The sequence below is a fragment of the Akebia trifoliata genome, chromosome 3, assembly GCF_017979445.1.
Source record: "Akebia trifoliata isolate Shusen 1 chromosome 3, ASM1797944v1, whole genome shotgun sequence".
Taxonomy (NCBI): Eukaryota; Viridiplantae; Streptophyta; class Magnoliopsida; order Ranunculales; family Lardizabalaceae; genus Akebia; species Akebia trifoliata.
Window position 1 is genome coordinate 32,430,347 of NC_141377.1, and position 25,655 is coordinate 32,456,001.

Consider the following 25,655-nt stretch of genomic DNA (forward strand, 5'->3'; position numbering starts at 1 on the left):
AAATAAGTGACTCCACAGGATTTGAGCATCCACTTATATTTTGTTGTGGCTACGGTGGAAAATATAATTACAATCGTGAAGTGGGTTGTTGTAGAAAATTAATGTAAATGGAACTGAAGGGACAGTGAAATCTTGTGAAATGCCAGGTACTCGAGTCAATTGGGATGGAATCAACTACACCAAAGCCGCCAACAAATGTAGTTATCGTCAAATTGCTGATGGAGCATACTCGGATCCGTCCTAAATTACCTACACATACACTTCTCTATGCTTTCTTTTGTAATAAGCAGATAATGACTTTCATTAAATATGATAAAATAATAAAAATGTTCACAAATAAAATACCCAATAGGGGTTTAAGGACAAGAAATGGATTGTACACTTATGCCCAAATTGGGACTCCTCAGGGGTATTTTGGGTATATATTTTTATTGTAGTCGTCATAGGGTTACAGGTTAGTGAAATCAAACGGGGAAATACAAGGCTGTAGAAATTAGTGAATTGTTTTCACAACATCCATGAGGTTGAACATTGTTTGTAATATGCCATTAGGGTATGAAAGAAAAGATATCTCGGACTCGGACTCGGACTGAACATTTATACTTTAAAGGTCCAAAAATTATGATGCATACACTTGTTATTGTATTTATATATTTATTTATTTTTATCGATAAAAAAAAAATACACATTTTGAAAGTTAATTATGATTATATACTCATTCAAATGTAAGGGCGACGACTTCTGTTATTGAATGTGTGTTCACATCTGCTTTTATGACTTCTGTTATTCCTTCTAGGTAGTCCTATGCAACATCTTGTCCCTATGGAAGGTTTGTAAGAAGTCAGCCAGTCCGTTTTTAAGACATTAGTGTTTCATAAATGAAAAATTGCATATAAATATTAGGTTTTTATACAAAAACCGAATAACAAAAGAAAAGTGACTTATCATTTAAATATAGGGTCACGAGTTACTTCCAATGACCTTTCGAATATCATCATTCCACGACCAAATTTCCTTATTGCATGTGATTTTCAAGTCATAAACTCTGCAAGTGATATCATTTGATGGATTGCAAAATAATCACTCTTAACTAATTGGCCTAAAACTGTAGTTGTCGCTGTCCAACTTGCACTCATATCTCGGTGAAAAGCATATATGGTTATGTGCGCACCACCATGTCATAACGTACAAAATGATGTACATTTTAATGTTACTACAGCATTGTCCTAATTTTTAATTGACTGCAGAATTTTCCCATACAAAAAATTGTTCCTCATTCTTTCTTTCTGATCCCACCTATTTATAGGCTCATAAGGGAGTCGATTACAAAGAAAATTACAAAAAGGGGCTCAAAAATGAACTGTCAATCGCTCTATTGATCAAATCGATTGGTCTAATCTTTAGGGCAACAATGCCCAGGGATACTGGATTTCAAACCTTTCTTGAAAAGAGCTTTGGCCAAGGAAGTGATGTTTTCCCAAGCCTTGCATCATCCCTACAAATGTAACCCTTCAGCATTCCACAACTATAAACAGCTCCAAACCTGCATTTTTGCTAAGCTGAGAGACCCAACACAACAATTTGACAAAGCATAGCATAGACTGCTAACATTCCCCTCATCTCATTGAAGTAAAGTTTGCTCCTTTGTAACCAAGCATTTGAAGGCCAGACACAAAGAATGCAAAATTTAATAACTCCCAACTTATTCTGATGATTATGGTAATAAGAAATTCCATTTGACTAAAGAAGAAAAAACTAAATAAATAAATAAAGGGAAAATCATGTCTAGTGCCTAAGTTCTTAAGATGCATATAACTTGGAAAGCTCTTGAGAAAATTTCCTCCTAATGACTTCTCTCTTGAGCTTAAGAGCAGCAGTGACGAGACCAGATTCAGGAGTCCATGCATCAGGAAGCAATTTGATCTTAGAAGGGATCTCAAACTTCTCCAAGCGTGATTTCTTTGCGGCCTGTAGACGAAACCAGAGCAACAACAGTAATATTAACTGGTCATGGTCTATTCATTTTTCTTTTTTTCTTTTTTTCTTTTTTTTTTTTTTTTTTTTTCTTTCTTACTAAAAATCAGAAGATAAATGGAAATATTTTCACAAAAAGTCTAAATATTATGTATTTGTTAATATCACTCTACCCTTCAATTTCAAAGTGGCATTCTAAAAGAGGGATTGTCTGTTCCATCCTCAATACATCATTAAGCTGTCAAACACACAATAATAGCTTAATTTTCTTTTCTTATCTTATTTTAAAATATATATTTATATATATAAGGAGAATATAATAATATAGTACATGTGTATAGAAAGGATCACATTTTTGGATTCTTGAAGGCACCGAGTTAGACACCAACGTCTGTTATGGACACCACCAACATACATGTCCATGTCATTGTTGCATAGGTCATCCAAAAAATAGACATTTTCCATTTGTCCCATCCATTAAAAAACACCAATTTACTTTATAACACCCAAAGTGAGAATTTTTTCAATCTGATTGGAGTGAGCTTGCCTCCTCTTACTCTTGGTTGGTTGAGGTTATCTCCCAAACCCCAAACCCCAGTTATAGTCTTAGCCGGTGAGCACACGATATTAGTCAATGAAGTAACTTTCTTTGACTGGAAAGAGACTTGGCTCGATTAGTCAATGAAGAAAGAAATAAAGTAAAATTTTCAGCAAAGAATGAGTATCTCAAGTTATCTAGGATGGAAGAACTTAGTTTGAGACATAGAACTTGGGAAGAAGGGGAAATTGTGGATGTTGAGGAGAGGATTAAGGAAATGTTTCCAGGTTATACTTTGAATCAAGATCCTTTGGAGCTATCCTAGATTTGGATTTCAATAACATTTCACTAAAATTGGGGTGTTGGTTAGAAAGGCTTATTTAGGAGGAGACTATCAAAATAATTCGTGATTTGTGTGGAGACAGCGTAGTTCAGATGGATGTTTCTTAGCATCTTCAAAAGATGCTGGCACATAATTAATGAAGTTTATGAAACGGCTTTCCTATAAAAAGGTCAAATAAAACTTTTCTTGCACTTATCCCAAGAAGGAATTGAAAGATTGCCGACCTATATGTGTCATGGGAAGCGTCTACAGGATTCTAGCGAAGACATTGGTTTCTAGATTCACATATTTCTTGGAGAAATTGTTTCTCCTTTCCAAGGTGCATTTATGAAGGCATCATCAAATTTCACTAGGTTTTTACATAGTAAATGCTTGAATTCAAGACTTCGTGCTAAGGAGATCAGGTTTATCTATCTATCTATCTATCTATATATAACTGAATCAGCGTGTATGTGACACATGAGTACTACAATTGTGAATAAATGGGGCCTTGTTTCTAAAAAATGAAGTTTCTTTGCTATATATACCTTAAAGAAGCAATATATCCTATGTTAAAATAAGTAGTAGTGTCCTTTTTGGTCTTTTCATCTATTTTAGATTATGTAACCTTTAAAGCCTAATTAGGGCTAATTAATCAAATATAAAGTTTCTCTCTTTTTTAATTTGGTATCAGAGCCTCCATCGATCTTCCACTTCTTCCTCTTCTGCGACAAACTCCGACAACAAACTCATCCCTATAATCAGCACTCTCTCTCTCGTTTTTCAATTCTTATCACCCCTACGGGGGTCCTCTGTGTATACACACCCTAATCGCATCATGCGATAGGGAGTTAAGACTGTTTACAGCCTGCGATTTGGATTTCTTCACAGCAGTGATGCTGTACTCACAGCAGTAGATGTATATGAGTCTTGTGACACACAAAACAACCTCGTTTAGGCCTTACGACACTCACAGTAGATGTCTGTGAGTCTTGCGACACCCAACACAGCTTCGTTCAGATCTTACGACACCCACAGTAGATGTTTGTGAGTCTTGCGACACCCAAGATAGCTTCGTTCAGGTCTTGTGATCACAGTAGGTGATACCCTTTGAGCAGGCGACTCTTGTACGACGCTGGTAAGTGTGTGTTAAACCCTGCGATCACAGCAGGCTGCTGTTTTTTACCAGTAAGTGTGTGTTTTGTTGGGTACGAAACTATAACTCTGTTATGAGCCTTGAGACCAGAGCAGGTGGCTGTTATTTATGTTTTCGATCACAGTAAGAGTTTTATAAGGGCAGCAGCAGCTGTTTTTAAAGACCTACGGAGGTCTGTGAGTACAACACAGTGTTATTTTGGGGCTGTTCTAACAGCAATATTACTCCTTTAGTTTCTACACTTGCGAGAATGACTATTCGGATAACCTACAGTAGTGTTTAATCAGCTTCCACTTATTTTTCGATCGTGTATTGTCACCTTTAGGGTGCTGCGATCACTTTATTCTAGGGAGTCGCGTCATTATCTTACTTGAACTCTCATCCAACCACAGTACTCGGATTCTTTGATGGCCTCTGAGATATCTTCTTCCTCGATCACTGGTAATAGTAATGGATCGAGTGGTCCTCCTTCTCATCTGACCGACTTTCCCGGTATACAAATTACTACAGTTAAATTAGATGGTCCGAATTATCTCCTTTGGACACGATCAGTTGAAATGTTCATTGGTGGAAAAGAGAAGATCAGCTACCTTACAGGAGCGGACAAACAACCTGAACAGACCGACAGTTCTTACTCCCATTGGTTTGCTAATGATTCTATGATATGTTCTTAGCTAGTTACCTCTATGCAACCACACATTGCGGTTGGTTTTATGTTTTCCTCGACAGCAAAACAGATATGGGATTCCGCAAAGAACATTTACTCACAACATCAGAACAATGTCAGAATTTTCAACTTGGAGCGTGAGATTTCTCGTCCTTCACAAGGGGACTCTTCAGTTACCACCTATATATCACAGTTACATACTCGGTGGGAAGAGTTGATGTTCTATTCCTCGTCCTATGCCTGGAAGGACCCTCTTGATGAGACATTATATTCGTCGATTCTGGATAAGAACTAGATTTTTCAGTTTCTCGCTGGTCTCCGGGATGAGTTTGAGTATGCGAAAGTTCATTTATTGGGTATGGATCCTTTTCCGTCCCTACAGACCGCGTATTCATATGTCTTGGCGGATGAGAGTCGTCGCGCTGCTGTCTTACCTCATTCTGCGGGAGATCACTCTGCTATGCTTACTCGTTTATCTTCACCGCAATCCTCTAGTGGGTCTATGCCTACCCGTCAGCGACATAAGTGTGATCATTGTGGTAAGTTGGGTCATGTGAAGGCTCGATGTTATGCACTTCATGGTCGTCCAAATCAGCAACGTCAACAGTCTCAACGACCTTCAGCTCATGCAGTTTCTCAGTCGACTACTGATTCAGCACCTCCCTCAGCTAGTACATCCTCATCAGACTTGGTATCTTTTTCCCAGGCTGAGCTTGACAAGTTCAGGAAATTCTTCAATCAGATGGAGACCTCATCTCAGCCGGTCTCTACATTCGCTCACTCAGGTAACTTTGCATCCGCACACAGTGTTTCCACCATTTCCTCACCATGGATCATTGATTCTGGTGCCTCCGATAACATGACCGGTACGTCCTCTCTATTTAATACTTATAGTATTTGTTCTGGTCATCGCAAGGTTCGCCTTGCTGATGGTTCATTGTCTTCTATAGCTGGTCAAGGTCATGTTCCTCCATCTTCACCTCCTGTCCTTTTGTCACCCCCTCCTCTGCAGGTTTACTCTCGGCGTCCACGTGATACTACCATCACTTCTATGTCAGACCAGCTCGCCTCCTTGCCTTCAGATCCGCTTCCTTCTCTTTCCGGTGATGATCGTCCTATTGCCACTCGTAAGGGTAAGCGTACTTGTACTTATCCTATTTCTCATTTTATATCTGATTCTGCACTCTCACCCTCCTATCGGAGTTTTCTTGCTTCTGTTTCCGCTGTTTCTCTTCCTACAACTATTGCAGATGCTATTGCCCATCCTGAGTGGCGATCTGCTATGATTGATGAGTTGAATGCTCTTGAAAAGACTCAGACTTGGGAACTTGTTCCTCTTCCGCGTAGAAGGAAGGCTGTAGGATGTCGCTGGGTTTTCACCCTTAAGCATAATCCGGATGGTACTATTGCTCGGTATAAGGCCCGTTTGGTGGCCAAAGGTTATGCTCAAACTTATGGGATTGATTATCAAGAGACCTTTGCTCCGGTTGCCAAAATGACCACCATTCGCGTTCTTCTTTCTATTGCCGCTATACGAGGCTGGCCTCTCTATCAGTTAGATGTCAAGAATGCGTTTCTCAATGGTGATCTTCAGGAAGAGGTTTATATGGTCCAACCTCCTGGATTTCTTACCTCTGCTTCTCCTACACATGTTTGTCGTCTTCGTCGTTCTCTTTATGGATTGAAGCAGTCTCCCCGCGCATGGTCTGAACGTTTTACTAAGGCAATGCATCAATTTGGTTTCCATCAGAGTTCTGCTGATCACACCCTTTTCTTACGTCACTCTCAGGGTAAAACTGTCGCTCTGATTGTTTATGTTGATGATATTGTTATTACTGGAGATGATGATCATGGCATTTCTGAGGTAAAAACTTACTTGAGCCGTCAATTTGAGATTAAGGACCTTGGGTATCTTCGTTATTTTCTGGGTATTGAGGTTGCGCGGTCTCAGTCCGGTATATTTATCTCTCAGCGAAAATATGTCCTTGATTTACTCAGTGCCTCGGGGCAGCTTGGTTCTCGTCCCGTTGATACTCCTATTGAGCAGAATCACAGGTTGGCTGATTCTGAGGGGGAGTGTGTGTCGGATATTGGGCAGTATCAACGACTTGTGGGCAAATTGATCTATTTGTCTATGACTCGCCCAGACATTGCGTATGCTGTTAGCGTTGTAAGTCAGTTTATGCACTCGCCTCGGACATCTCATCTTACTGCAGTCTATCGTATCCTTAGATATCTTAAGAGATGTCCTGGTCGAGGTATTTTATTCAGTAATCATGGTCATTTTCGTGTTGAGGCATGGACAGATGCAGATTATGCTGGTTCAATGACTGATAGACGTTCTACTTCTGGGTACTGTACCAAAGTAGGTGGTAACTTGGTAACTTGGCGCAGTAAGAAGCAGGATGTGGTTTCTCGGTCGAGTGCTGAGTCAGAATACAGGGCTATGGCACTTGGAGTGTGTGAGTTGTTGTGGCTCAAGATCTTATTAGATGACCTGTGTCTTCCTGTACCAGTCCCTTTTTTACTATATTGTGATAATAAATCAGCTATTAATATAGCGGCAAATCCGGTTCAGCATGACAGAACTAAGCATATCGAAGTTGATCGTCATTTCATTAGAGAAAATATTGTTTCTGGACAAATTTGTACTCCCTTTGTTCCTACCTCTCAACAACTTGCTGATGTGCTTACTAAAGGTGTTAGTAAAATCACCTTTGAAGGTATCTTGTCCAAGTTGGGCGTCGTTGATATCCACGCACCAACTTGAGGGGGAGTGTTAAAATAAGTAGTAGTGTCCTTTTGGTCTTTTCATCTATTTTAGATTATGTAACCTTTAAAGCCTAATTAGGGCTAATTAATCAAATATAAAGTTTCTCTCTTTTTTAATTTCCTACTTATTGGAACAACTCGATTCCCTCCAATTTGCTAATTTTGGAAGAAAAAAAATGTCCTTGGTCTTGTTGATCATATATCTCAAGATCCAGTTACCCTAATTCTATGAGCATTTTTTTTCCTTGGCAGTCCAACTTTTGCTTTATTAAGTGTGGTTGTACTCTAAGGAGGTGTTTGTTTGCGCTATTTTTCAGCACTTATTGCTGAAAAAAATTAAATTCAGCACTTTTGTCAAAATAGCGTGTTTGTTTACTCTATATTTTCAGCACTTACTGCTGAAAATAAGTGAAAAAAATTCAGCACTATTTTGATGCTGAAAAAAAGTGCTGAAGCGGTAAGCACTTCGCTTTTTTCAACATGGACAAGTATGCCCTTTGTTTTTTTTGAGCATGGACAAATATGCCCTTATTCTTAAAAGGATATTACCTCTTATATCCTATGGATAAGTATATAAACACCCTACAAATTAATAAACCCACACCATGGCTAAATTATTCTTATATGGGTTAAAAGTTTTGGAATGAGTTGATTTTTGGTGAGGATGATCTCTACAATGAGGAGATCATCCTCACCAAAAATCAGCACATCTTGAAACTTCTAACCCTATCAAAACAAGTTCAAGAATTGTAAATCGTCCCTTTTTTAAAAAAAAACTATTTTTGACGAGTTAGATGTTTCAAAATGGACTAATTTTTGGTGAGGATGATCTCTAGACCATATAGACCATCCTAACTAAAAATTTGCTTATTCCAAAAACTTTAACCCATAGAAAACAAAAAAAAATGGCTATAGTGTGGGTTGCCCTTATTAATGCATAGGGTGCTTTTATAATTACACATCCTTCATTTCCACCGAAAATTATTCATCCAAAATTAAGTTCTTTTAAAGTTGATTTCAAATTTTGGTGACTTGAATAACATTATTATTTTTAATTTGAAATTTATGGGCTTTTATAAATAGAAATTATTATTTATAAATTGAAGATTTGAGTATTATTTATTATTTAAAAATAAATTATATTTTAATTTTATAAGAAATAATATATTTTATTATGTTTGATAATAAATAAACATTTGAAACATACAAACAATGTATAATATGATTGTAAGAGTAACAAAGACAATTTACCAGTTTCAGCAATGTGGAACAAACATAATTCAGCATCTAAACAAACAACTTTTTCAGTACTTAAATTCAGTGCTTATAAGTTTCAGCGCTTAATGCTATTCAGCACTTATTTTTTTCAGTTTAATAAACAGCACCTAAATGTTTCTCTACAGTTTGGTTGATATGCACCAATCACGTATCTACTACACTATGGGCAACATCTTTTTCAATTTTCTCTTTATGGATGGTTGTACCTAAGTTTCCAAGCTTTGGAGGCAAAGACAAGCAAAAAAAGCTACCATTATTCTCTAAAGATAGGCTTATATACCTTAACCCTAACACTGGGACTAATCCCATCCTCTTGTATTGATCCCTCACCTCCTACTTGTCCATCTCTACAAAATTACAACAACACCTCCCATTTTATTCTCTCTCTTATATACTATTTTCTTCACTTATAACAACTCCCTCTCTACATCAGTTCTCTTTCTATTAGTTTTATATAAAATAAAATAAACTTTATTGAAAGAGAAAAATGGGAGCTACAAAGATAAATGAACCAAGTTAGGCAAGGATCTCACATGAGTGGGACCAACATGCAATAAAAGCCAAGGAACATATAGAAGTGCCCTTCACAATTATGAAGCAATCTCTCTCCAGATGAAAACCATGTCTTCAAAACGGATACCCCTCATGTCATGATTGATAGTGATCAATGGAACATGTTAGCCTTAACACCCTCTATGGAGATTTGTGCTTCAATTTAAGATCACAATTCATTGTCCATGTAGCCTCACTTGAAGATTTGCCATCCCTTCAAACCAAAATCTTGCAAAAACCACATACTTTGTAGTTCTTGTACTTCCATCAATGATAAATATTGTAAGTGCCAAGAAACTGGTAGTGCACATGAGGATAAACACAAATTGATTCTTTTACACATTCTTTTTCCACAGTCTTGGATATTTCACCCAATACCTAAGGGTCATTGAAAATCCCATCACTCACAACCTGCGATCGCATTGAGTTTTGACTAAACATGCTAAAATATAGGAGTTGGCAGTATTCTCCAATGGAAGATTTCTTTTTTCTAGGCAAATGAGGGGTTAGTGGTCAGCAAAGATGAAGGTGGGTTCAACTGGATATGAACCAAAGTCATGTGATCAACACTCCTCAAGCTTATCAACTTAGATAAGTTGGCACCTTCGGATCATGGAAGATTTCATAAACAAGTTGATTGTCTTTGCTATTGAAGGTAGTTTGCACATTGTTTTTATGCCATGTAAGGCTGGCGCCTCTAGGCAGGCCTCGGGGTGAAGCTCACTAAAAATTACCCCAAGGCACCAGGAAGAAATGCAAAAACAGTTGAAGTAAAAGCTGCACAGTCACGTGTTAATTTTGTATTTTGTTGAATTGAATTGATTCATAAACAAATATTTGTAGAAAATAGTGTTGTAAGGAAAATTTATTGAAATAGTAATTTAATTATATTTTCTAAAAATATTAAATAGTTATTTAGAGTAGAAACTTTAAATTATTCAAATATAAAATGTACATTTTTTTCTGAAATATGAAATACTTGTATTTTATATTACAGTTAATATAGAAGGATTAAAATTGAGAACTTGGTCATGTGGATTTGAATCTTGAAATTTGAAAATATGGTGGTTAAAGAAATGCAAGGACCAGTTGAAGTATAAGCCATAGCCCTACATGTAAGTTTTTCTATTTTGGTTGAATTGATTTGATTCCTAAACAAATATATGTAGTATTTAGTATTATAAGGGAAAGTCATTGAAATTGTATTTAACTATATTTTCCAAAGACATTAAATAGTTATTTACTGTAGAAACTTACAATTTTCAAATGTAAGGTGTTCATTGTATTTTATATTACAATTAATACAGGGGATTAAAATTGAGAACTTGATCATGTGGATTTGAAACTTGAAATTTGAAAATTTTGAGGTTACCGTATTTTTAAAATTCTATAATTATTATTTATATATGATATAGTATTGATTTAAAAATTCCATGCATGTGAGACTTATGCCTTATGCCTTATGCCTTGTGGCAAACTGAGTGCCTCACCTCACGCCTCACCGTCCAAGTCCAAAGTAAATAGGTTATAAACTTCATTGAATTCCTCATCATATATAGGTGCTGTTCTCCAATCAACACTTCCACTAGATCTTTCACATACCACATCTTTAAGGGTCAAATTGTAGATGTCGACTACATATTTGTCCATCCCCTTCAAAATAGTTTGGTGTACCACTCTCTAGTAGTTCTGCCGTCATCTTATTTTTAAGATCCTCAGTAGGAGGGATTTAGAGGCAACAGGACACCACTCAACTCATCCTTCTTTTCCTAGCTTTGGAGACAAAAACTCTCTCAAAGAGGACTTAAAAAGAAGAAGAAAAAAGAGAGTAAAAACTAGCCCCACTAGAGAGAGAAGCATATACTAAACCCTATTTCCAGGACTAATCTTAACCATTGGATTAATCCCTCACATCCTAATGCCCATCCCCCCACAAAACTACAAGCACCCCCCACTCAAATATCTGTCATTGACGCTTTTCGTCATTTATGATGCCTCCCAAGCTACATCACAATGTTAACAAAATCTGGAATTTCAAGCCACATTTTCACACCTCAAGGGAGATGAACCTTGATTAACACCCACCACAACCTATGGCCTCGATGTTGGATGAGGGATTGCTTCCATTATGACACTAATAAAACGATTTTTCGCACTATGGTGTTACCAAGAATCAAGTAAGATTGGTAGATGGTCTTCTTGATTGTTTGGCATTAACACAAGTATGGAACAAGGATGATCCTACAATCAAGCACCCACTAAACACCAAGCTGCAATGGCACTCATGAGTGGAAAACTAATAACTCTCACCTACAATAAGAAATAGCTGGCTACAGTTGAATGGTTATGGTTCATCCAAATTTCTTAACTGAACAATCAGTATATCAAATAATGATGAAAAGTCAAGAATATGAATGAATAAACTTTGCATATATGAAGGGCGGAACACTCAAGAGCTTCCATGGAATTCAACTAATGCTAAAATGCCAAGTTTTCCATATGAGTACGGTTATAGACTGTCACCATTCGTTTCAATTTCTAAGTGCCGACCAAAAGTTGAAAGCGATGGCACCCAACAAAAGATGTTCAACACTTTCTAGCTAAGAACAACACAAAACGGCCCAACACTCTAGAAGATTACTAGAATTAGAAAGAATGTTATAAAACGATGAAATCGGGATATTCTAAACAAGTAAACTTTTAGGCAAATCAGTTCATAACAGTTAAAACTCCTCATATCCTGCTAAACGTAAGATATAAATGGAAATTTGAGCCAATGTGCGAACCTTTACAAGTGATCCAAGCACTTCCTTCACTGTTTCTTCTTTCTGACACAAGTCTGAAAAATTAGTAAAAGTGACTCCATTCTTCACAGCCCAATCTTCTACCGCATGTTGTGAAGCCACCACAAGAGCCACACAGTAACTATGAAACGGATCAGCATGTAACATTATATTGTCGACATATGGGCTCAGGATGAGAGCAGCTTCCACCTGTGCAAAGGGAAAATCAAATTCCGATGGAAGCATCATTCTATGTACATAAGACATACAAAATTCTTACCTTCCCAAGAGAGACATATTCTCCATGCTGAAGTTTCACAATATCCTTTTTGCGGTCAATTATTTCAAGGCAACCATCAGAGTGAAATTTCCCTATGTCTCCAGTGTAAAACCACTTCATTCCTCTCTCATCGAGCTTTAATTATCAAGTCATTAACACATAGTTATTACTCACATACATAACAGTTTCCTTTGGCAGGTCTCCCTACCTAACTGGTTTAAAAATACTCAAAGCTTCAAAACTGTACCTTGTATACTTCTTTTGTTTTCTCTTCGTTTTTGAAATATCCTAATGTAACATTTGGACCACCAATAATTATTTCCCCCCGAGGCATTGGTGAATCACTAGTTAAATATCCACCCTCGGGCCAATCAATCAACTGAAATACAGAAAACATGATATTAATGTGATATGGGATGTTACACTGATTACAAGTATGCAGCAAAACCTTGAGTAAATAAGAGTCATTATCTTGAAGCCATGGTGTTAGTGCTAAACGATGAGGCTCAAAAGAGCATGCAGGGTTTAGCCACTTATAGTGTAGGAGAGAAGAACCTCAGATGATTAGATTATGCTACAATCCATCGATGATATTCTTCTCTGGATACTAGTCATGCAAAACTTACGAGTATACTTTTAAGTAAATGATTTATGATAAAAAGTCGGAAGAAAAACATATAAGCAGTAATCTACTACTTATATACTGAAAACATATTGTAATAACTACAGATCAAAGAAAAATGAAAAACGATTTTTACAATATTCCAATATTTTTTCAAAGATTATAGATGAATGCATCTTCCACAACAAAGGATGAGAAGATTTATACTTTCAAGGTACTATTTTAAGATGGAATTTTATTAAAAGATGATTTGCGATCAAAGTTGTTGCTAGCAACATATAGTTATCACTGAATATTAGGAAACCATTTCTATGTCCAATATAGGGCAGTAAGTTGACATGCATAAAAGATGGCAAAGGGCATTTAGATCACATAGACCTTTTTAATAGTGACTTCTGGGGGATTAGGTTATTTGTAAGGCGTTAGGAGTTAGGACTCTTTGATTTTAACAAGAATGAATAAGAATCCCCTTAACCAATGATCACCAATCTCTAGTCAACAAATTGATTCTAACATAGCTTACAAAAGAGAAGCGCATATATTTGAAAAAATAAAAAATTTAAATTTAAAAAATAAAAAATAAAAACAAAAACTTATTATAACTGGATTAATTTACAACCTTAATAAATGAGCAAGGAAGTGGAGCACCAACACGACCGACAGACATATCATCATACTCAGAAAATGTCCCACCGGCACAAGTCTCAGTTAGGCCATAGCCTTGCCCAATTGGAGCCCTGGAAATAAAAGTATAGTCTATTTTCAAAACAATATACTAATTAAACAACTTATATTCTGTTATTCTGTTCAAAACAAAAATCAGAAACTCCAGTTGTACTCCACAATTTTTTTTATAGTAATTGCCACTAGAAACCATTAATAAATGAACTCCTAATCTAATTCAGAAACTCCAAGCTATTGCTGAAGATGAATCCAGCTTGGGAGCCAGTCCCTACGGGCAAGGCTAAAAATCGCGCCCATCATTCACTTTAAATCATTAAATTTTAATTTTTGATCACGAGTGAATGTTGAAAACTATATTCATTATTTTACCAAGTTCATACTTTCTTTTCTTTGTGAAAATAGATTACAACTGTTACAGTCATACTAACCCTAGACATATGTTAATGAATCTCTGAGTATCACTAGAAAGAGGAGCCCCTCCACAAAGTAGGAAACGGATGTGACCTCCCAGAATTGCTCGAACCTTTCTGAAAACAAGAAAGTTCCATAGAATGTTCTCTAGGCCCCATGCCCCAAACCAACTGCCGTTCAATGCTATCATCCTGCGTCCATATGAAAAATCAAAAAGTTTTTTGGACAATCCACCCTTTGCATCTACCTGAAATGTTATATTAGTGTTTGAGCAACTAACTTTATTTCTTTCAGAAACCAAATTTACTAGGGAAAAAAACAACAGATATGCATGCCTAAATTAATGGACCTTCTTCCGCACACCATCCCGAACACGATCAAGAATGCTAGGCACAGCCGTCATCAAAGTTGGCTCCAACACGGAAGCATCCCCCTTGGTTCCCTTTTTTACTCTATTCGATGTATCAATAAGAGTCGAAGGTGATCCATATCCAATGGAAGCTCCAACAGCAAGCATTACATTCTACGAGACAAATATTGAGATTAGCCATAGAGACCACAGAGAGAGAAAATAATAATAATAAGGTTCAGAATGCCTATGTAAATCATCCATTTGCATACCTCAGCTGCTAATTCAAGAACATGTGCCAGCGGTAGATATGCCAAGTAAATGTCCTTGTTTCCAAGACGAGGAACAATTGTCATGACAGCAGAAATTGTAGCTAAGATGTTGCCATGGGTCATCATTACTCCCTACAGGAAGTGAAAGACAACAAGACAACTTTAACATGCAAATTCCCCAAATTCCGTGGTAATACAAACTGAGATGTATGTACACAAATAAAGGAGGATAAGTCATCCTCATGATATTTCCCACACAAAAATCAGACATCTTCCACAAACAATGACCACAGCTAAGTTTTTAGGTTATTAAACAGGTTCATCACGGAAAAAAAAATGAAAAAGTTGTGCATCCCACAAGCCAAGTTATTTAGTATGGAACATCTACAAGAAAGACCCATAATATAAAGTAGAAGCTTCCGCCAACCTTAGGCAATCCAGTACTCCCACTTGTATACATTATAACTGCAATGTCAGCTGAAACAGGCAAATCTTCATCAACAGGATTTTCTCGGCCAACTCTCTCCACCTCGGCAAATGAGAAGATTGTCCAGCTAGTGTTCCTCTCAGCCAATGAGACTTCAGATGGGACACCATCTTCATCCATGTATATTACACGTTTCACCGTGTCGAGTTGTCCACTTATGCCCACAAGCTTTTTTAGTTCTTTGTACCCACAAATTACAGTTGAGACTTCTGTCTGGAGAACCAAAATGAATCATGTAATTAAAAGGCCTCTCAGAATTGCACTCATATCATTAAGGAATAAACAGGGTGAAATAGATGCCTACATGATGATTGATGCAAATACATGGGACTAGAGAACAAATTTACACAAGTATATAATGTTCAATTCATTTCATTACCCTGTATACAAATGCCGATCACAATGATAAGATCCCTTGAGACACGTAAATAAATTTCAACAAATTACATTATCCTCAATAAAAATGCTCTCACAACCGGCTCACAATGATAAGGAAGGGTCAAACTAAAATAATTTCAGGCAATGTGTTAGATATGATCAAGCATGTGGAATTGAGATGACACAATCCTGTCACAAAACACCAGGGATATGCCCTTCCACATCTTTTTGCACTAGTTATCAATGAATTGGCCAGTTTAATTCAAACAGGGTCCCATTATTTGTAGGTGACATGGTGTTGGTTGAGCAGATTCATGATCATATATTTTGATTTTTCCACAAAATGTACATCTATATCTTTTCAAATACAGACTTTTAAACCAGAAATTATTATAACACAGCCATTTTCACAAATGTTTTCTTTGGTTTTCAGAAAATCAATAAATATAACTTGTGCATGCAAAATAGTAAATTAGTGACAAATATGATATGCAATGGGAAACTCTAAGTCTACAATATAATTTTCAATTATTAGTATTCATATGAACTCCGCTGGATATCATATAATTTCATAATTAAGACATAAAATTGTAATTCAAAGAACAAAAAAGGGAGATCCACCAGGCATAGATACATGTGGTTATAATCACTTTAAGTTGTAGTATGATGAGTTATGTATATTTTCATACTTTATCTTTTTCTAAAATTTCAATGCATATTTCACATGCATTTACATGATTTTCATAATTGATTGAAAATTTATAGCATTTTCATTTTCAGTTTTTACATCAATCAATATTAAGACAAAGAAGATTTTATATTACACCCAAAAAAAAAAAGTCAAGGAGACCTCCTGGATACAAAGGAAAGAAAAAACAGCTAAATCCTGACACAGGATTAAACTCAGGGGCAGGGCCCCAAGAGGAATATAAAGACCGAACAGACTTGCTATCCTGACTACAGGACTGAATCCTCTAATCCTCCTCATTGTTAGGCATAGGAAAATTGGATAGAATGTTGATGAGGTTACCAATAGCTTGGACTTCTCAATCATTGAAAGATCCTCTAAATCCAAGTTTCCAAGACTTCTTTGCGGCTCTGCCCCATTATAGACCACAAAATTCAATACTGGTTGATATTATTTTGAAGATAAAGAGATTAGGGAACCGATCCTAAAGAGGGAGTTCCCACAACCCATCCTTAAAGGCTATTTTGGTCCAGAACATGCTATCCAGGTAAGATGACCTTATAACCCCACACTCACAACAATGGGTATCCCCGCTATATTTTGCCTCAATGATCCTATTACCCAAGCTTTCTTGACCCCATAATGCCACAACCATTTTCCTAGAAGAGCACAATTCATTTGACTAAACTCCCAACTCCAGAACCCCCTTTCTTTTTAGGCTTATATATCTGAGAGCACTTGACTAGATGAAATTTCTGAATGAAACTTTGATCATTCCATAGAAAATTCTTGATAAGGCCATCCAGACACCCTTCAACCTTCCTAGAAATGGAAAGCAAGGGGAGGAAGTAGATTGGAATGCTAGCAAATGTACTCTTTATTATAACCAACTTGCCACCTTAGGAAAAGTGTCTAACATTCTAGGAACCTAACATTTTCCAACATTTTCCACACCTTCTCGATCACGGAATCACATACAACTGAACTTATATAAGCCACACCAACAGGAAGATCTAGATATGAGGCTGAAAACAACAAACCAAACTCCCAGTGAGAGACTGAAGCTTAAACTTCCCTACCCTGAAATCTTGTCTATGTTAATATTCACAAACCCGAAATAGACTCAAAAAAAACAAAGCACTCAGGTGAAAATTCTATGTTGATTAATATTGGCATTCAAGAACACCAAGGTATCATTAGAAACTGGTCAGAAGTGTGAAGTTGCAGTCTATTTCTAATCATTACTTGTGCCACACAGAAGTGTAGAACTAGAGTTGCAGTTTGAAAAGCTCTTTCGTGACTTCTTGTGGAATGATCAAGATGGGAATTGGAAGTTCCATTTGGATAACTGGAGCAGAACTACTCCCCAAAAAATAGAAGGGTTATCGGGGTTTAGGAAATCGAGAGTTATGAATTCAGCTCTCTTAGGGAAATGACATTGGAGGTTCAACTTAGAGGGAGATGGTCTATGGAAGAATATAATTAAGTAGAAGTATAGGTAGGATCCCATGGTGTGGGAAATTGGGTTGGTAAAATTCTTCTTTGGGTGTGAAGTTTAGAAGGCATAACTAAGGTTATACCAGAATTTCATAGTAGGATGACATTCAGATTGGGGAAGGGCACCAAAGTCTATTTTTGGGTAGACACATGGTGGTTCTCCTCCTCTCAAAGAATAATTTCCATCATCATGCTCTATGTCGGTAAGTATTCATCCAATCCAAGAGTTCATGGTCCGGTCTGAGGATGGTCTAGTATTGCTATCTGAGGGCAAAAGGTCCCCTCTAAAGATTTTTTTTTTTTCTAGTCTGCCTGTTTGAAAGAAAAAAAAAATTATCATGGATAAGATCATGATCGTTGTATCACTTTGGTTGATTATCTTTGCAAATCTGGTGATGAATCCAATCATCTGTTACTCCATTGCATTTTATCTCAGTCTATCTAGACTCACTACTTTAGCATAATTTTAGTCGGATCCTGTTAGAGTCTCTATCAGCTATCTTTAAAAGTCGATAACCAATGACATTGGGATGGAGCAAAAGGATCATGTGGAGTCTTACCCTAGTATGTTGGGAAGTGTGGAAGAGAAGGAACTCACAAGTTTTTTATGGGTCCAAACACTCCATTCAGGAGATCATCGTTCCAGTCCAGGATTCTTATTTTATTGGTTCAGCACCTTTAAGATTTTCTACTTAGATGGGAGTTGGTTTGCCGCGATCCAGATTGATTTCTATGGTATTCTTTTGAAGCTAGGCTACGAATATAAAGTAGGTCATCTCGACCTCCTGTTTGTATTTTCATTAGTTTTTTAGAAGTAGTATTGTATTTTCATTGCCGCTATTTAATATAATCTATACATATCAAAAGATTAGAATCAGAAATTAATATTAGACTGCATGCAAAATTCAACACAAAATGCAAGATGCATATAGAAAGAAAGGAAGAAAGAAGTGAAACCTCATTTAGTGAGTGAGCAAGAGCCTCCTCCCCCAGAGATGAATATATGGTGACAACTGTGATATTGTGCCTGAAGCATCCCTGGTCAAAGAACACAGTATCAACTATGTCAAAAAATTGTAAGTTGTTGACAACTAAACAGTTGACCAAACATCAAACTACTAGAAATAAATTGTTCAGATGGTCCATTATCCATTTTTCTCCATTTTTGTAATTCAAATGTGCTGTAAAACTAAAGAATCCTACCCAAAGCATCCAGCACTGACAGATTAGCAGTTATTTGTATATATATGAAAAGATACTTCTACGATAACATCATGGTATTGAGCCCCCACTGAAACCGTCAAGCTCACCTTGCCAATTGGTCAAGTGGTCCAAACATTGCACTTTAGAAATACTTGTAGTTTGATATCAATCAAAAGATATGCTAATATGATAAAAGGCACATACGTAAGACAATTACCTGTAAAGCAATAAGCCACTCCGCTCGCGTATCGGCAAAGATTGCGGCACATTCCTCCCTTTTATGTCCGAGCTGCCCTAGTCCCGAGGAAAATCTGCACACGGCTTCAAAAGCTTCACCATAGGTTAGCCATTCATAGCTTCCTAAATGAAGTTTCTCAAAGAATCTTCCATCCTCAGTTACTTCTGTCTCCCTTGAAATCAACTTCCGAGTTCCAAGTGAACGTCTACCTCTGTGTTGCTTGCATGATTGTTCGAACAGATCTGCAAGGGTTGAGATACCTTCCCACGCGGTTTCCACTGGTGAACTAGAACGATAGTTTCTTACTGCATAACCAGGTTCCCCACCAACATCAACACGCACTCCCCGTTTTTTTCCGTTCTTTGCATTCCGGAAGATAAGAGAAAATACAAGAGGAGCAAGGATACCAACAAGATACGGATTCATCTTTGAGCATAAGCGTAACTCCCCACTTGTTGCAGAATTATTTAATTCAAGTCTTTCTGAAACAATGGTTGATCATTTCCATGCACATCTACTAAATCATATCCATAACAGAAAAAGTAGACTTGCATAAAACAAAAACTTTACAATGACACAATCAGATCATATAAAAGGAACTAAATTCACTGGAATATCACCATTTATCAAATCTAGTTATGTGATCTGCTAAATGTATACTCATCTCTGCTGCCCAAATTTTCAGCTCAGGCTCTGATTATAGGAAACAAGAAACAGATCCTAATTGATAAATGTTATTTTAATACCATTAAATTAAATTAACCTATGAAGTTAGACTGTTAATAAGCATTTTTTGCCAGTTTTTTTAATTGTCAACCTGAATTATAGTTTAATTTTTCCCAAACCAATGTCTTTCTTATGCGAATTTACTAACTACGAAACAAACTTTGAATTAAAATCTTGATCAGTGAATCAGTGATAAGATCTTTTGATGCTCGACGACCACAAGACAAAAATTATCCATGATTAAGAATATTACATACAGTTGTTAGATATTCGGAAACCATGACCAAGACCTCAGCCTCTAACTCATAAATCATGTCTGAAGGTGTAGGAACATTGCTAAATCTCTGTAAGGCATACAGCATCACTAACTCCATCCTACCACATTGTTTAAGATTTCATTGATTTCTTTTTCTTTAGTGAAAATCTTCACTACAAAAACATGACTTCGGCATCAAAATATGTACATTCATTGATTCAAAGAATATGAACTTCAAATGAAGATACAACAGAGAATGAGTAGTAATTGATCAAAATTAAACATTGAAATTCAACATAACTAGAATTTCAGAAATCACACAGACCGACAGAAGCTTAACAACATGATTCAACTAGATAAATTCGGCACCAAAACATATACATTACTGACTTGTAAGAACGATTTTTATTTTTATTGTATTATATTTTTTTTTTTGTTTGCAGAAAAGTGATTCAAGAACTTAGAATGAAGAAACAACAGAGAAATGCACAATTGCAGAGAAGTGATCACACAGAAGAACAACAACATGATTCAACTTGATGAATACGGAATCAAAATATACACATTATTGGCTTGAAAGAACGATTTTTTGCAGAAAAAGGGATTCAACTCAATCAACTTAAAATGAGGAAACAATAGAGAATGAGCAGCAATCGAGCAAAATAATTTTTTTGGAAGATCAATCGAGCAAAATAAACTGACAATAAAAATCGAAATTCAACATAACTAAGATTGCAGAGATCACATAGAACAACAACATGATTCAAATCTCACCTTCAAATTCGCAACTCGAAAATCAAAACTGAAGTAACCAAAACGATTTCAAGAGATCTGCATTACGGAAGTCGACGAAGTGATCGAGAAATTATGGTTCGGCTCAGAAGAACCGAAATGTTGATTGAGAAATAAAAACCCTAACATCGAAATGATACTGGTTTTTATATGCGTTGAGATGGGCGGAGACATCGAGATTCTTAAGGGGTTGGAGTCCGTCAGTTACAGAACTCTTCTATTTCTAACAATTGCTCTTATTTATTTATTGAAAACTGTTGTGTCCAATGTGGTTTGACATTCAAAGTCCAACGTACGGTTGAGATAGAAGGATATTCTGTCTATGATCCAATATCGTTGTAAAAAGATTCCTAGAGATCAGTGTCAATGCCACAAAGAAGATCTTTTGGTATATCTTCTCTTTTTCTCCGACGTTCGTTGGGCACATGGACTTCAGTCCAATCCCGTAACTAAGAGAGTAAGGTTACCACCCAACTAACTGTCTCTTTGCACCCCACGTGTCACATAAATCAGGGCCACAGATCCCGTAATTAAGAGAGTTAAGTTACCACCGAACATATTGTTCAATGGTTCCCAATCCTTGATTAAATATTGAAGTGAACGCATATCCAACTCTGTGACGTAGGACATAAAACGGGTCGGATTTTATCCGAAACCCGAATTTAAACGGGTTTGAGTTCTTGGAGTAGATCCGATTTAAAATATATGTTAAATATGATTTAATGTCTCATGATCTAGTCAGAACCGAGTTGGATATGGATCCGTCCATATATCCACCTAGATCCGGATTATATGGAAGTGAACACATATCCAAATAGCGGAGCTGACATTTATGGTTCATTGTTCTGAATGCCTGAATAATATGGAAGAGAACACATATACAACTCCGTGAAGTAGATAGGGCATAAAATGGGTCAGATTTTATTCGAAATCCAAATTTAACTGATTTGGGTTTTTGGAGTAGATTTAATTCAAAAATGAGTCAAATATGGTTTGTTGTCTCATGAACTAAGTAGGAACTCGTCAGATACAAATCCATCTATATACCCATCCAGAAACAGATTATATATTATTTCTAAAATTATACTTTTTAGGTTTTTCAAAATATTATTTTGTACTAATTTAATATAACATAAATTCTTATAAAATAAAATGATTATAATGATAAAATAGAATAATATAACAATTAACAAACAAATATAAAAGGAAAAATGATGAACTATTCATAATTATCCGACCCAAATCAAGCAATTCAGACGGGTCAAATCAGGATTAAGTGAAATCAAAATGATTCCAATATAATTTATCTAGTAAGATCCAAGTCAACTTTAGATGCGGGTTTGGATTCATATAAACAAATTCGTATTTGAATAAGGATATACTCATATCCAAGCCGAAATCGATCCATTTTAAGCCCTAGAAGTATAGCACTTGTGATTTTTTATGGAGATTCTATTGGCACACCAACTTTTAATTATTGCAAATCAATCTATATGTAATCAACTCTTTAATTTCAAAAGGATTGGTGTGTTTAAGTAAAAGTTAAAGTGCTAATAAAAACTCTTTTTTTTAAATAATTTTTTAGAACTTTTATCAACACACCAACTTCTTTCTTTGTGATTATAGTGAGAGAAGGTCGAAATGTGTTTGTTTAATCTCGCTATTATCAAGGTTATTTTTGTTAAAAAGAGTGGAATTCCAATCCCGCAATGTCCTATAATCATGTTAATTAGTTTTTAGCTTTGTACACTTAAAATTCGCTTTAGTTAAAAAATTAAATAAGAAAAATCTTGCAATATATTAAATGATATAAAATTAGATCATCCTCATCATAGAGATCATCTTTATAAAAAATCAGCCCATTTCAAAACTTCTAACCCATACGTTGGGGCTCTCTTTAGGGCCTCCAAACGCCTCCCATATATATATATATATATATATATATATATATATATATATAAACAATCTTTTTTCAAAATATGAGTTAGAAGTTTCGAATTGAGCTGATTTTTTTTTTTTTTTTTTTTTGTGAAAATGATCTCTATGATGAGAAGATAACCCCCACAAAAAATCAACCCAATCTGAACCTTCTAACCCCATTAAAAGTGATTTAAAATGTAGATTGCTAATTTTTTACCAATAATTTGTAAATCACTTTTGATAGATTTATAAGTTTTAGATCAGGCTGATTTTTTGTGAGGATGATCTTCTCATCATAGAGACCATCTTCACAAAAACTCAGCCCATTCTGAAACTTTTTTGTCATATATGAAAGCATATGTAAAAATAATCATTTTTCAAAATATGATTTAGAAATTTTGGAATGGGACTGAGTTTTTGTGAGGATGGTCTCTATGATGAGAAGATCATCCTCACAAAAAATCAGCCTAATCTGAAACTTATAAATCCATCAAAAGTGGTTTACAAATTATTGGTTAAAAGTCAACAATCCACATTCTAAATCACCTTTGATGGGATTAGAAGATTCAGATTCGGCTGATTTTTATTAAGGGTTATCTTATCATCATAGAGATCATCCTTACTAAAAATCAGCTCATTTCAAAACTTCTAACCCCATCAAAAGTGATTTACAAAAAATGGATGGTCCACAGTTCTTTAACTTGTGAACTGGGGTTAGAAGTTTCGGAATGAGTTGATTTTTTATGAGGATGATCTTCTCACCATAGAGATCATCCTCACAAAAAATCAGCACATTTTAAAACTTCTAACTCTTATTTTAAAAAATGTTTGGATATATATCTATATATATAGGGAAATGTTCAGCAACAAACATTTTGGCAAAACACTTTTCAAAACATGGGTTAGAGGTTTTGGAATGGGCTGATTTTTTGTGAGGATGATCTCTATGGTGAGGAGATCATCATCACCAAAAATCAGCTCATTCCAAAACTTCTAACCCCATCAAAAATGATTTACAAGAAATGGACGGTCCACAATTTTTCAACTTGTAAACTGGGGCTAGAAGTTTTGGAATGGGCTGATTTTTGGTGAGGATGATCTCCTCACCGTAGAGATCATCATCACCAAAAATCAGCCCATTCCAAAACCTCTAACCATGTTTTGAAAAATGTTTTGCCAAAATGTTTGTCAAAATGTTTGTTGCTGAACAGGACATATATATATAGGGTCCCGTTCGGCACCCTAAGTTTTACCACACACTTTAACAAACGCGTTTTGTCCTACATGGGTTAGAAGTTTCGGAATGGGCTGATTTTTGGTGAGGATGATCTCTATGGTGAGGAGATCATCCTCACCAAAAATCAGCTCATTCCAAAACTTCTAACCCCATCAAAAATGATTTACAAAAAATGGACGGTCCACGATTTTTCAACGTGTAAACATGGGGATAAACATTTTGGAATGGGCTGATTTTTGGGGAGGATGATCTTCTAATCATAGAGATCATCCTCACCAAAAATCAGCCCATTCCAAAACTTCTAACCTATGTAGGACAAAAAACGTTTGTTAAAGTGTGTGGTAAAACTTAGGCTGCTGAACATTTCCCATATATATATATATATATAGGGAAATGTTCAGCAACAAACATTTTGACAAACATTTTGGCAAAACATTTTTCAAAACATGGGTTAGAGGTTTTGGAATGGGCTGATTTTTGGTGAGGATGATCTCTACGGTGAGGAGATCATCATCACCAAAAATCAGCCCATTCCAAAACTTCTAACCCCATCAAAAATGGTTTACAAAAAATGGACGGTTCACGATTTTTCAACTTGTAGACTGGGGCTAGAAGTTTTGGAATGGGCTGATTTTTGGTGATGATGATCTCCTCACTGTAGAGATCATCCTCACAAAAAATCAGCCCATTCCAAAACCTCTAACCCATGTTTTGAAAAATGTTTTGCCAAAATGTTTTGCCAAAATGTTTGTTGCTGAACGGGACCACCCTTAGTTTTACCACACACTTTAACAAACGCGTTTTGTCTTACATGGGTTAGAAGTTTCGGAATGAGCTGATTTTTGGTGAGGATGATCTCTATGGTGAGGAGATCATCCTCACCAAAAATCAGCTCATTCCAAAACTTCTAACCCCATCAAAATTGATTTACAAAAAATGGACGGTCCACGATTTTTCAACGTGTAAACATGGGGCTAAACATTTTGGAATGGGCTGATTTTTGAGGAGGATGATCTTCTAATCATAGAGATCATCCTCACCAAAAATCAGCTCATTCCAAAACTTCTAACCCATGTAGGACAAAAAACGTTTGTTAAAGTGTGTGGTAAAACTTAGGGTGCTGAACATTTCCCTATATATATATATATATATGGGAAATGTTCAGCACCCTAAGTTTTACCACACACTTTAACAAACGTTTTTTGTCCTACATGGGTTAGAAGTTTTGGAATTGGCTGATTTTTGGTGAGGATGATCTCTATGATTAGAAGATCATTCTCCCCAAAAATCAGCCCATTCCGAAATGTTTAGTCCCATGTTTACACGTTGAAAAATCGTGAACCGTCCATTTTTTGTAAATCATTTTTGATGGGGTTAGAAGTTTTGGAATGAGCTGATTTTTGGTGAGGATGATCTCCTCACCATAGAGATCATCCTCACCAAAAATCAGCCCATTCCAAAACTTCTAACCCATGTAAGACAAAACACGTTTGTTAAAGTGTGTGGTAAAGCTTAGGGTGCGGAACGGGACCCTATATATATAGGGTAGCGTTCAAGGGCAAACTTTTTAGCA

At 36.1% G+C, this 25,655-nt stretch overlaps 1 protein-coding gene across 3 annotated transcripts; it reads right to left on the reverse strand.

Annotated features, from left to right (window-relative positions):
* Positions 1-1,679: 1,679 nt before the first annotated feature.
* Positions 1,680-21,148, reverse strand: LOC147406425 (long chain acyl-CoA synthetase 9, chloroplastic-like). 3 transcript variants are annotated; one of them, XM_086434459.1, is made up of 12 exons: positions 20,908-21,148; positions 19,131-19,629; positions 18,668-18,748; positions 15,088-15,360; positions 14,661-14,792; positions 14,389-14,562; positions 14,057-14,286; positions 13,564-13,681; positions 12,570-12,701; positions 12,323-12,457; positions 12,046-12,252; positions 1,680-1,968 (listed from the first exon to the last, which is right to left on the reverse strand). In XM_086434459.1, exons 2-12 carry the CDS (start codon positions 19,575-19,577, stop codon positions 1,801-1,803), a joined length of 2,097 nt encoding a protein of 698 aa, XP_086290585.1. In that variant the 5' UTR covers positions 19,578-19,629; positions 20,908-21,148; the 3' UTR covers positions 1,680-1,800. The 3 variants fall into 3 exon arrangements, with proteins under 3 accessions (XP_086290585.1, XP_086290583.1, XP_086290584.1); XM_086434457.1 differs by having other exon boundaries at positions 19,131-19,633; XM_086434458.1 differs by lacking the exon at positions 20,908-21,148 and having other exon boundaries at positions 19,131-19,665.
* Between the last annotated feature and the right edge of the window lie 4,507 nt (positions 21,149-25,655).